This window comes from Pholcus phalangioides, unplaced genomic scaffold (genome assembly GCF_987345545.1).
Source record: "Pholcus phalangioides strain wild (caught in Gottingen) unplaced genomic scaffold, Ppha-v1.0 ptg000005l_1, whole genome shotgun sequence".
In the NCBI taxonomy this organism is placed as follows: Eukaryota; Metazoa; Arthropoda; class Arachnida; order Araneae; family Pholcidae; genus Pholcus; species Pholcus phalangioides.
In genome coordinates this window covers 7,044,653-7,058,469 of record NW_028301598.1, presented here as the reverse complement: position 1 = coordinate 7,058,469, position 13,817 = coordinate 7,044,653, and the positions used below count along the sequence as shown (strand labels likewise).

Below are 13,817 nucleotides of genomic sequence, written 5' to 3'. Positions count from 1 at the left end.
AGTTTCGATTTATAAAATCTGCATTAAAGTTTTCAGCCAATTGTTTGTGGTTTGTTGCATCTGGCAGGGTAATTTTCCTATTTTTATTCGTTATAGTTTGGTTTATAAATTGCCATTGTTTACGAATATCATTGTTACAATTTAAAAACTTTTTCCTGTAGTATTCGTTTTTCACTATCTTGATCTCTTGTTTCAGAGCTTTTCGAAATTTTTATATGTATCTTCATAATACTTAACATGGGGGTATTTTTTGTGTTTTTTGTAGAGTTTTTCTTTGATATTTATTTTATTTATTAAATGTTTATTGATCCAATTTTTATCACTTTTTCGTTTCATCGGTTTTTTTTGTTTCCCATAGGTTTTTATTCAACGTAATAATATCAAGGAATCGTTTGTATTTGTTACAAATATTATTATCTTCATATATGTTGTTAAGGTTTATATTTACCACAAATTCCTCAAATTTTTTATGATTTATTAATGTTTTATTTATTATTGGGGGAGTTTTGATCTCATTTTTCTTAGAAATGTATCCCAATATAGGAAAGTGATCAGTTATTTTGGTATTATACACAATAAATTTTTGATATGTATTCATTTTTGTTCTATAATAAACGTGATCTATACAAGTGCCCCCATCTCTAGATTCTCTGGTAATTTGATTTATTAATGGTTTAAATCCGTTTATGCACATTGTATCTTTGTAGTAATTGACATCGGTGTTGTGAGCAAGAATATTTATATTACAGTCTCCAATGATTAGCATGTTACTTTTTTTTCTGAGGAAGGTATTCAATTTTGAGTTGAACTCGCTTATGGTGAACAGATGTGATCTATAGATCAACATAATATCTAGTTTTATATTATCAATATATACATTTATGACTTCGGCCGTTATGAATTTCACCAATTTTTCCATAGCACCAAGTTCATGTCTAACAAACATAATAACACCTCCAGATCTATTATAATCTCTAAATTTAACAAAATAATCATACTCAGCAAAGCAAACATAATCATTTATATCATATGTGGATATTTCATCTTCCCGAGCCCATATCTCGGTGAGACAGATTACATCAATTTGCACTTCAAGTGATTTTAAAAATACCAGAAATTCGTCAAAGTTTTTTTGGATGCTTCGAATATTTAAATTTAAAAATGTAATAACATAACCACCATTTCCCTCGTATTCCAATAATTGGAAAAATTTATAGCTGTTTGCAGATCTATAAGTCGAATCAATATCAAATTGATCAGTACTTAACGTCTGTCCAACTGACATAAGCACAAAAATATGAATATATTATTTTCCAACATGAAGTATTTACGATATGTTATGAAAAAAAAAATATAGGCTACATATATTATTTTGCGAAACAATCGATAAATTTGATTTACCCTGCCTCTTTTCCCCATTTTACCTAAACACGTAGTTCTAGTTACACAGGAAAAAATTCAAACAAAAATTCTGTCTGAATTTCATTCGTTACCTTGCAATGGTATGGATTTCTCCGATTGTTCAGAGTCATTGTTTTCTTCATCTTTAATTTTCAGTTGATCCAAAAATTCCTTGTTCCATACTCGTATCACTTTAGACGTTGGATTTTTTTGAATGTAGATTTTTCCTTCTTTAACCCAGGCGTAAGCGTAATCGTTGTTAATTTTAAATTGCCTTGCACAATAGAACAATTTCTTCACAGCTACGGGTAAATGTTCATTTATGTATATCCTTCGTGATCCGAATCTAGGGTCGATTTTATCAGCAGTCAAATTTTCCGATTTTGCTTTACTTATCCATTTCGTTCTGCATTGTTCAGATGAAAATCGCACTATAATCAGCTTGGGTTTATTTTTTACTTGAGTTGAAACACAATGCATTACTTGTATAGGTGTTGGGTCAGTAATCCCCAGTTCAATTTTTATGGTTTGTACAATGTGTTCAATATTTTCATCTCTATCTTCAGGCACTCCATTTATCTCGATATTACATGCTCGGTTTTTCGTTTCCAATGAAGTTAGTCTATCGCTCATCTCGTACATTGTCCGTTTGAGAGAATTATTTTCCGCTTGAAAATGCAGGCATTTTTTTTCGACGTTGTTCACCGTTGTTTCTGTCTTACTGAGCTCCTTTCCAAGGTACTTTATGGATGCAGCATTGAACTTTATTGATTGTTTGATATCCTCAATATCCTTTTCGTAGATGTTCCTGTTTTTCAAGTACACTGTTTATAGATTTCTCTAAAGTATAGATCATCTCAGTTCGAAAGTCCTGTATCATTTTTTCCAGTTTCTGGAAGCAAGTTTTGATTGGAATATCACCTATCTCACGGCTAATATCGGTAGTTTCCTTGCATTTTGCACATTGCCAATGAGCTTGTTTTCCAGTCGTCAAATGTCCGTCTAAGTTTACACATGCAACGTGGAACACTGTCCCGCAACCAATACAATTGATATTACCTTTTCGTCCAGAGATATTATCATTACATACACTACACAACATTATTTTTTGTTATTTGTATATAGTTATTTAACTTCAGACCGATAAACAAAAGTTTTTTTTCCCTCGTTTTTTTTTTGTTTTTTTTTTTCTTCAGCTATTTAGCAGCGCATAAAAATGGATGAAGGGGTGCAGAGAAGAGCTACGCATGTCCTTATTGGTACGCAGGGTTTGAGTTATGAAGAGAGACTTGATTTTTTGAGTATGTTTACATTGGATGAACGCAGGTGTCAGGAGATATGATCGAAGTGTTCAAAATTTTCAACAGTATGGATAGGATAGACCATGGTTTATTAATTTGCCGTCAATCAACTGCTTTTACAAGGGGACACCAGTATCGATTGGTAAGGGAAAATGTGAGGTCGCAGGGAATTTTTCTCTAATAGGGTTGTTAATAAATGGAATAGCTTACGCCTGGAGGTAGTAAATTGTAACACAACTGAGATGTTTAAAAAGAAATACGATAACATGTTGGGGTATATCGAAAAGTTATCCATACTTAGAATAAGACAACCATAAGTATTCTTATGGGCATTGTATAATATTTCATCATGTATATATATAGTTTGTAATTGCATTTTTTAATTGGGTTGCTGTATTTTTGAAATATATGACATCCATATTTACTATGGGCATCTTTTTCTCATCTACCTTGTTGGGCATTTTGCCTGTTGTGACGTTGTATTTGTATTTGTGGTGTCAAATTATAAAGGTTTCACTGTATTTTTATAATAACTGAAAGAGATAATATCAAGTGACACAAATCAGAGGCGGAGTTTACTTACGAGAGTGTAGAAAACTATTTCCAGAAACATTTCCAAGTGCTGCTTGAAAATTCTTTTCCCCAGTCCTTTTGCAATGTTGGGAAGCTAATGTGAAGTGGTAGATTTGAAAGAAAAATCAAATGTCACTGATTAATGTTTAAATAAATGCTCTCTATTAAAGAATGATATATCTATCAAGTTCATAGAGCATGGGTTCTTAACCATGGGTCCACAGATCCTTAGAAAAGTTTCAGGTGGTCCACAAGCTGGAATCAAAAACAAATTGATTGAATTATTTTATATTATATATTGAACCATTACTTTAAAAGGCACCAGTGGCCTTCATTAATTGGTACAATGGGGTCTGTAAAAAATTGAGAATGCATCTTAATGTGTGATTTAAAAAAAACAACTGTAAAATAATTAATCATAGAAAAATTAGATAGTTCATATGAATAAGAAGCTATTCTAGTTGTCATGATTGAGGTGAACAAATTTGTGAATGATAGAAGAATGTATAATAAGCGTTACCCCCCCCCCCCCCCAGATTATAACTCCAGCACGGAACTTGTATTAAAATGTTTCACGCTGGTGTTTGCACGTGGGGGATTATGGCTGGTATCCAGGTAAGAAGATTTTGGGCTAAAGATTCTTGATCCATAAAAAAAATTAACTCCCAAACACTTATATGAGAATTTGCTCATCTGGACTATTGCTCACGGCTTAGTGGGCAAATTAATCAGATCAGGTCATCTACAACTGTGGCTATGCTGATTTAAAAATTAAATGAGAACTCTTCTTCAAAAAAAATAATGCTACTACTGCATAGATTACCCGACTACTGGGTTAATCAAGAATCAAAACAATAGGAAGAGGCTCCAGACGAACTTGAATATGATTGCAGCATGGCTAATGAATGGAGCATGACTTTCAGAGCTACAACTGCGTAGTCGCTCATTTTGGTTTAAACAACCCAATCTCACGAGTTGAATGGTGATATTATTCCGGATGCAACTAGGATCATTGATTTGGGCATTCTCATTGATGAGAGGCTCAGGTTTTCTGAATATTGTTCAGCGGTGGTAAGAAAAAACGAACAAAATGCTCAGTTTCATTTTTGAAAAGGTCTCTTCACATTCTCTTTAAAGCAATCCTTACACTTTTCTGGGGCTAAGTTTGTCCTGGATCAGAGTATAACATAAGGTTTTGGAGACTTTTTCTTTCAAATTAAGCATAACTCTGGTCTATCATATGGCTAATTTACTACCGATTGAGTTGTGGTGTGTGTGCACCTAACAGTGTGAGTGCATATATGGTGTGGTGCATGAATTAGTGCTGCTATCTATACTTCAAATTGTGAGTGAAGTGTAACGATTGAACATTTATACTTTGTAGGGCTGTTGCTTTCTGTGGTGAGACTTTCTAACAAAGAGGGTTTTGGGGACTGTGCCCACAAAGAGACATTGATATGGTCAGGTGTGCTCTTGTTGATACACAGGGCTTGAGAATTAAAGAGACTCGATTTCCTGAATATGTTTACATTGGAAGAATACAGGAGTTAGGGGTTATTATTAAAATTATTAGTTTACAAAATTTTCAACAGAATGAATACGATGGACCATGAGTTACTAATACACCGTCAATTGAGTGTTTCGACAAGGATGACACAAGTATCAATTAGTAAGGGACAACTCCAGATTGTGGTGACAAAGGGAATTTTTCTCTAACAGAGTTGTGAATATAAATGGAATAGCTTACCCCTGGGAGTCATCAATTCTATCACAATGAACACATTTAAAAAAAAGACAATCATAACTTCTTATGGGCAGTGCATTTAATTTCATCATACTTTAGTTTTATTAGTTTTATTTATTAGTTTAATAGTTTTTATTAGTTTTATTTTTGTATGTAATTACTTTTTAATGATAATTGCTCTTATTTCTGGCAGCTGTATTTTAGTTATATTTGATATCCATATTTTTTATGGACATCTTTTCAGCCACCTCACTGAGCATTTTGCCAGTTGTGGCCTTCACAGTTCTTTGTCTTGCTCTTTCCAATGCAACATGCTATACCTTGTATTGCAATGGTTCTCAAAGTGTTCATCACGGTTCCTAGAGATGTCACCAATCTTTCCAAAGGGCACTCGGGTGAGCTGGCAATATTCACGTGAACCTATTGGTTACTTGATGTGGTTCAGTATTAAACTATTCTGTTGAACCCTGGATGAATGGTGATTAGGACAAGGGAGCCATGGATGATGGAAGTTTGAGAACCACTGTTGAATAGTCTGAAGTTTTCATTCTTGTTAAAATTATTTCAGTGTATGTAGATCTACATGGCATCATGATTCAGGCTAATGAAGAAATTGTTTATTTAAGAAAGAACTGAAGTGTTCTCAAAACAGATGTCACAGACCCTTTACTTGAACGCATGATTCATCAAAGCTCGCATGCTAACATTAACAGCTGTTGTTCACAAACATTTAAAGTTCAAAACCAGTAAAATTATTACTTTTGCTTGTGCGTTCATATCATCAACCATTTTCAATCCACTGCTGGATGAAAGTCTCCTCTAAATTTTTCCATTCTGCTCTGTCTGATGCTTTAGTCATCCAGTTGACTCCTGCCACTTTCCTGATCTCGTCAATCCATCTTGCGTGGGGACGCCTTCTCGGACGTTCAACACCACGGGGTACCAATCTAGAATACTTGTAGTCCATCTGCTGTCCTGTCTTCTTGCAATATGTCCAGCCCATTTCCATTTCAAACGTTTAATTCTTTCCATGATATCATACACCTTTGTGTGGTTCCTTATCCAAGTGATTCGTTTTTTGTCTCTTCTTGTGATGCCTAACATACATCTTCCCATGCTCCTTTGTGTTGTCTGCAGCCTTTGTATCTTCTTGCTTGTGAGTATCCATGTTTCAACTCCATAAGTCAGTGCTGGTAGCACACACTGGTTAAAAACTTTTCTTTTCAGGCATTATGACATAGACTCTTCAGAATTACACAGTTTTTGCCAAAAGTGCTCCATCCAATCCTGATCCTTCTGTTTATTTCATTAATGATTCCGCTGTCCATGGTATTTTCTTGTCCCAGGTATATGTAGCTTTCTACTTCTATTTCTGTGTTGCTGAGCAAGATTGTCCTCTTCAACGCAAAGGGGTTGAACATAACTTTACTCTTTTGCAGATTCATTTTCAAGCCCACCTGAATACTTGCCTTTGCAATTCTTGTATCATTTCCTCTAGTTCATCTGGATTACTGCTGATAACAACAATGTAGTCTGCAAAACTCAAATGGTTGAGAAATTCTCCATTTATTTTAATTCCTTTTTTTATCCCAATCCAGTTTTCTGAATACTTCTTCTAAAACAGTGGTAAAGAGTTTTGGGGAGATAGTATCACCCTGTCTGACTCCTTTTCCAAGTTTAATCTTTGTTTTTCCTTTATCCAAACGAATCGTTGCAGTTGCCTTGTCATATATTTTCTTGATGATATTGATGTAAGTCTTCTCTACCCCAATTATATCTAGAGCTTTAACAACAGCAGATGTGAAGACAGAGTCAAATGCTTTCCCAAAATCAATGAAGGCCACACACAATGGTAATTTGTATTATTTGTGTCTTTCTATAAGTTCCCTGATTGTTTGGATGTGATCCATTGTACTGAATCCACTTCGAAATCCTACCTGTTCTTTTGGTTGAGCTTTGTCCAATTTGGATTCAAGCCTATATATCAGCACTTTGGTGAAAATTTTATAAATTACTGATAGGAGACTGATTGGTTGATAGTTCTTGATATCCTCTTTTTCGCTCTTTTTGTAAAGAAGAACCATCATTGCGTTATTCCAATCGTCAGGCACATCTGATCTTGTGAGACAATTTGTGAACAAGGCAGCTAGCATACTGGCAAATTTTTCTCCTGCTTCTTTAATAATGTCTATTGAAATCTCATCTTCACCTGGGCATTTCCCTTTTTTCATACATCTTGTAGCCTTATAGACTTCCTCTTTCAACACAGGTGCTACTAGTAGAAATTTGGCTCCATTTCCTTTTCTTCCTGCTCCCTTTAATTCGTTCCGATCCTGTTCTTCATGTTTGTATAGAGTATTATAAAACTCCTCAACAATACTCATCTTTTGTGATGGTTTTATCTTTCCTTTTTAGTGCAAAAATTTCCTTTTTCCCAACACAGTTTTTGTTTTGCTGATTTTAAGCTCCTATTATCTTCCAATGCTTTCTTTACAATATTGCAATTAAACTTCCTGACATCTTCTGTAATCCGCTTTCGTACTGTCTTGCAAAGTTCTGCATATTCCACTTTTGATTTAGGGTCATTCTTCTTAATCTGAAATTCTCTCTGGTCTTTCATAAGTTTCTTTGTTTCTTTTGTTATTTTCTTCACTGGTTTGATTTCTTTTTCTCCAGTGACTTCTTTTGCTACTTTTTTTAGGGTAGTGGTTAAAGTTTTGTTCATCGTGGTGACATCTTGTTCATCCGCAGTGGTGTTATATAGTAAATCAAATCAGTTCTTCAGCTCTAACTGGAATTTATATCGATTTTCTTGAAGCTTTACCACATCGATGACAGTTTTTCTATTTTTGATAAGTTTCGCTCTTTCCATTCTAGTGTTAAGCCTTATTCTACATATAACCAGTTGATGATTACTTCCTGTATTGAATTTGTTGAGAACACAGCAGTCTTGGATCATATGCTTCTTATTAGATAGGATGTAGTCGATCTCACTAGTTGCTCTAGTTGGGCTTCTCCAGGTCCACTTTCTTTGAGGTTTCTTCTTAAAAAATGAATTCATGATGCATAACTGTTCGCTCTCTGCAAATTCGGCGAGTCGGTTTCCTCTGTCGTTTCGTACACTGTAACCATGACTTCCAACTGAGCTATCACCATTTCTTGTCTCTCCAATTCTGGCATTGAATTAACCCATTACTATTTTGATATGATGGTTTCTTTTACTATACAGCTCGTCTGGTTTTTCATAAAAGTCTTCTACTTCTTCTTCAGAATAGCTTGTTGTTGGTGCATAGACTTGTATAATCTGTATCTGGTATCTGCTTGATATTTACATAACCAGCTTTGCAACTCTAGCAGATGTGCTATCTAACTTAACGATGTGATTTTTCTACTTTTTATGAATGAGAAATCCTACTCCACTGGTTCTTCCATTATCTGTTCCTCTGTAGTAAAATGCATGTCCACTGGCAAGTTCGATTTTCTCCTCTTCTTTTCTTCTTATTTCACAGATGCCTAAGATGTCCCAATTTACACTTTCCCGTTCTTCTTCCAACACCTGCAAACGATTTTCTGAAGAAAGAGATCGTCCATTAAACGTGGCCAAGGTCATCATCATGTGTTCATATTAAATAAATTAAAAAATATAAAATTCAGGCATTTGGCAGTAAAAGTGAAATGCCATAACTCATTTAGGTGAAATTTTGAAGTAGTCATAATAATTTGACCACTGACAGTATCACCAGATTTCATCAGAGGTACTATAACATGCTTAACTGAGTTTCGATAAAGTGCTGATTTGCTTTATGTTAGTTTATAGATCTTTACATGTAATGTCATTCAAAAAGTCTGCTGACACATTCAGATATCACTTTCTTAACGTTTTGACCACTATGGCAATTTTTCCCAAATGGTGTGATAGTGAAATTGGTCACAGAGTCTTAAGATATTTTAAGGGTAAAAATATGTTTAGTGTGCTTTTGATCCCTGGATTACACCTTGGAAAAAAAATTGCAATTTCTTAATGTAGATTACACACCACTAGGGATTATATGCAGCTTTTATCTGAGGGAGGTTGGAATAGTCAAAAATATTTTTGAAAATAATCCACAAAAAAAAAAAATTCAAAGATATATGGCAGAAAGATGGAGTACAAGGATCAAAATATTTTCTAAAAAGCATGACCAAGAACCCCTTCCCTTTCTTAAATTTCATTAAAGATAGGAACAGATACAGTGATTGCCCTTCATAAGAGCTGGTTAATAAATGGATCTATGCTGTAAAATATGGGACAATCCTACAATTCTATTCAATAAGTCACTCTTCCTAATACATTACCCCTGGATCCAAGCCTGGTTAGAAGTGACATAAATGACCAGGGCTTGACAAATCGAGAAAAAATCTAAGTGGCATCTCAATATTTTAAGAGCCAAGCTTATTTCTGTTGCCAGAGCTAGTAGTCGCACATAAAAATTTTAGGCACCAATACCCATTTTTTTAGCCACAGTGGTGGCCTGCTGCCTGAGATTTATCAAGCCCTGCATATGAATAACAAAAATTTGTAAATGCTGATCACATTCTGCTGTTTTTTATAGGATAAATCTTTTCTCAGCAAAATTCTCACATGTGGATAATATGCAGCCAGGGATTGTAGGTAGAAAATTATATCAGTAATAGGGTGACAAAAGGTTCATTAACAGTGGCACTACAACTATAACCTCTTGAATATAATTGTACGTGCAAATTTCATTAGTTTGAAGGATGAAATTTTTCTTATGATCCGCAGCAATATTTAATTTATTGTATATGCAGTTTAGTTTAGCAATGGTGGAATTTTAATTCCGCAGTAGAATGTCTACAAGATGCATGTACAGTTAAATAGTGGTATTTACTTAGCCCCTGAAAGTTGGTAAAATAGTAAATTGCAATATGGCAACAGAGCAGAGTTGTGCTCACTTTAGAGGAAGAAGTACGTACTACTTTATATATGAACGGAATACTGCAATGTGAAATGCTACAGTACATTAACAAAATGTGTGAAACTGAAACACTATTAACGCACGTAACAATCTTTTATGCTTCCCCAAGAGATCTGTATAATCTGTCTATGGAATTTGATGGTGTTAGTAGACATTCATGCCCAAATCAGGATTCAAACACAGACCTGTGCAGCCGAAGGCTAGTACACTAACCACTTGATTGTTGGGGGAAAATCTGATAATCAATTAGAATCAACTACTAAGCTTCCAATATGAAAATTTATATAAAACAATATACAATCTTCATTAAAGCTCGGGATTAACATTCAAATACTGTATCTCTACCACCATTGATGAAATATTAACAGATGGAAAGGATTTTTTGATCCTGTTTTTTAGCTTGCTCTTGGGATTCTTTCCCTGTTATCTTTGACAAAGAAAATATTTATCCAACTTCTGGGGGGACTGAAGATAATACACAGTAACCTATAATTTTCACTAAGAAAAAAATTATGTTAAGAGAGAAAATCACATATTTTTAAACCTAGCATTTGCAGATTATTGACAGAAATTGCAATATTTAAAATTACCTAGCATTATCTCTGACCAACACTATGAACAATCTTCATAACTAACATGTGAATCCATGTGATGCTTTACGTTGCACAGAGATGTCTGATAACACAGATTGAAAATGCCTATTGCAGTTAGTGATTGAAACGGTCACTCACAGTGTCTTTATCCTAGAACTTTCTTGAACCAAATAACTGAACGATACAACAGAATGTTTTTATTTTTAACAAAAGGAATTCAGTTACCTGCTTGCACAGTGATTCCAATAAGCATACATGATGAGTATAGTGCCTGATGTTGGAAGCAGCAACAAGAAGTGAAAATAATTCTGTAACATTTGTAGATACCTCTGGAACTTGACACAATTCAGCAATCAGATGGACACATCTAAAAATTATGAAAGTCAACATCAGTTCCAATTGTGAACTTAAATACTGGATCATGGCAAGCTTCAAATTTTTGATGAGTTACATTAGTTCACTTACATTTGAAAATTGTGCAATGTTTGTTATTTTTATGAGTTTTGTAATGTTTATTATTTTTATGAGTTTTGTAATGTTTGTTATTTTTATGAGTTTTGTAATGTTTGTTATTTTTATGAGTTTTGTAATGTTTGTTATTTTTATGAGTTTTGTAATGTTTGTTATTTTTATGAGTTTTGTAATGTTTGTTATTTTTATGAGTTTTGTAATGTTTGTTATTTTTATGAGTTTGAAATTTTTCCTCCCTTGGTCATTACATCTGCCACATTCAAAAGTTAGAATTTCAAATGTAACTGTGTCTCATGTTTTTCTGTAATTGTAGTATAAAAGCATTAGTTTATATAATGATAAAGAAAGAAATAGCAATGTATTTGTATGGTCTGTTTGTTTTTTTGTGATTCTTATATAAATGGCTGAGAAAGGATGTCAAATGGGCAGAAAAGAAGGAAGTCTGATGCAGTAGTGGATCGCTACTATCTCTCAACCAATATAATAACATTGACTGGGGGAACCTGCTCACACGTTTTATACACTGATGAATAAAATAATCTTCAACATGATATTAAAAGAAAACTTGAAACCATATTATGGATACATTGTTAAAGAATCATTCATTCAAGCTGAGCACAAACACCACACACACTTAGTTTTTCATTTCTAAATCAAGAATTTAGTAAATCTGTTTACCCATCTGCCAACTCCCATGGCTCAGATGGTTTCTTGAACTTATGATCGCTGCATCCACCGCCTCTCCCCATTTTCGGTGCCAGAGAACCACACGAATACATCTTCAAGACAGAAAGGTTTTGAGAATAATGAGATTACATAACGTGGTTCATTGTATTTCATATTATTTTTGCAGTAGTCTATTATAAAAAATATTTTGCATTATACAGAGATACATACGTCGAATCAGTTTTTTCTAATGTATAAATAAATAATCATGTACTTAGTCCAACGTATGAGCAAGCATGCAAGCATTTATATCCCAAAAATAGATGAATATGAATTGTAAGCTCAAAAACACAAATACTTTATATCAGGGGTGCACAACATTTTCAGCCCGCTGGCCAGATATGCGGTATTTCTGCACTCGCGGGCAAGAAACTGGTATATATCGGGTGACCATAAGAGCAGCATTTTACAGGACATATCTGTAATTTTGGCCGTCTAAACTTTTTTACGAAATGCCCGATTTTATCACTTATTTTCAACAAATAACTTGAATTTTTGAAATCGGGAACTAAGATTATTTTTTCACCACTTACAAAAACCAGCCCCATTCCCCACCCCACCTCTGCATGCAGTCGGTGGCTATCTTGTCCATGGCCACTCCCTTATACATAAGAGTTAAACAAAACAAGTTTTTGTACTTTTTTAAATGCACCATCCCCTGATATAGTTCTTTTTGTTTTACCTTATAATCTTGGGGCATGGGCCAGATCTTGTTACACCACCAATGGCCAAATCAGTCAGTCTACCTCCTCATGGATCATCTGGTAACATGAACCCACATTAGTATGAGTTAGAGTATACGAGGGTGCTTCTCTTCGATGAGGTAGGATTGTCCAGGACTAAAGTGCTGGCTGTTGTCTCATTCTGGTTGAAAGTGTTTGTGTATCAGTAGCCAACACAAAACCAGACGCAAGATAAAGTAAGAGAGGGCAGCAATCTTCCCGTCTTGAACCTAACCTCGCTGACTTTTGATTTGGGAATGTATTTCCTGTCTCACTTTGTCAGATTTGTATTGAGCAGGAAGACAAGTCAGTTTATTATGCTCGCATATCCCAAGGGATGGGTCAAGGGAATGACTTGATGCATTGACTGAATGACTTGATGACCTTATAATCTTTATACATCAACATAAATACTTTCTGTATATCCTGTTCATGTGTGACACTATCAGGTTGGAAACATCTGTAAATATAATGAAACTTCTCTAAAACAGCTACTCAGCATTCCGTAAAAGTATGGCTGTCTGCAGAGGAGACTGCAGAATAAAAGTTGGATGATAGTGGACAGGAAAAAAGCCATTCTGCGGAGCAAGTCAAAATAATGGTTTCACAATGAGTCACAAAAAAAACTTATGCTCAATTTCTTTACAAAGCTTAAAAACCAGTTACACATACTTTATGCAGAGTTTTAAATGTCTGATCATCTGATTAATTCCTGCCTGAATCTGTATTATCATAGATTTGTCCTTTCCTTATAGTAAGTACTATATGCTATTTCCTCACATTAGTTTTACTATCTCACTGCTTCTCTACTGTATATCTGCATGCTAAAGAGTGACGAAAATCTCTACAAAGCTAAAACTCTTTCACTTCAGTTACCTATTTAGTAAAAATTATTCCCCTCTGCAGGCAGCATTTAGCCCACAGTATAGATGTTGTGCACCCCTGCTATATATTATCTCCATAGAATGACTGGAAAATATAAAAAAATCAAAAAAGGGGGGGGGGGAATTCACCTGTTTGTCGGTATGTAGTTCCATGTCGTTGTCCCTTAACCTTTTGACCACACTGAACGTAGCGGGACTTTTGTCTAGCTGGCCATATTTGTGTGACTCAGATGGCTGGTTTTTGACACCTAAAAGGCCTTCTTTTATTTTGGTAACCAACATTTCATAAGCTTCTTTACCTGGATAAAAGGATGAAGAGAACCTTGTGTCATTCAGAGAAGTTTCAGAAATATAAATATCATAGATATACACATTGGGGAAAAAATAAATGTGATAACTTTTAGTTTAAAATAACGCTTGGGTACT

General features: G+C 34.5%; 1 protein-coding gene across 2 annotated transcripts in view; it reads right to left on the bottom strand.

Annotated features, from left to right (window-relative positions):
• Positions 1-13,817, bottom strand: part of LOC149085812 (uncharacterized) — a 50,031-nt gene that overhangs the window by 7,511 nt on the left and 28,703 nt on the right. Inside the window, exons 12-15 of one of the 2 annotated variants that reach the window (XM_089232238.1) lie at positions 13,521-13,690; positions 11,738-11,838; positions 10,814-10,955; positions 3,286-3,369 (exon numbers count right to left, since the gene is read on the bottom strand). In XM_089232238.1, coding sequence (XP_089088364.1) covers positions 3,286-3,369; positions 10,814-10,955; positions 11,738-11,838; positions 13,521-13,690 — 497 coding nt within the window. The remainder of the gene's footprint in view (positions 1-3,285; positions 3,370-10,813; positions 10,956-11,737; positions 11,839-13,520; positions 13,691-13,817) is intronic. The other variant, XM_089232239.1, reaches the window with a different exon arrangement.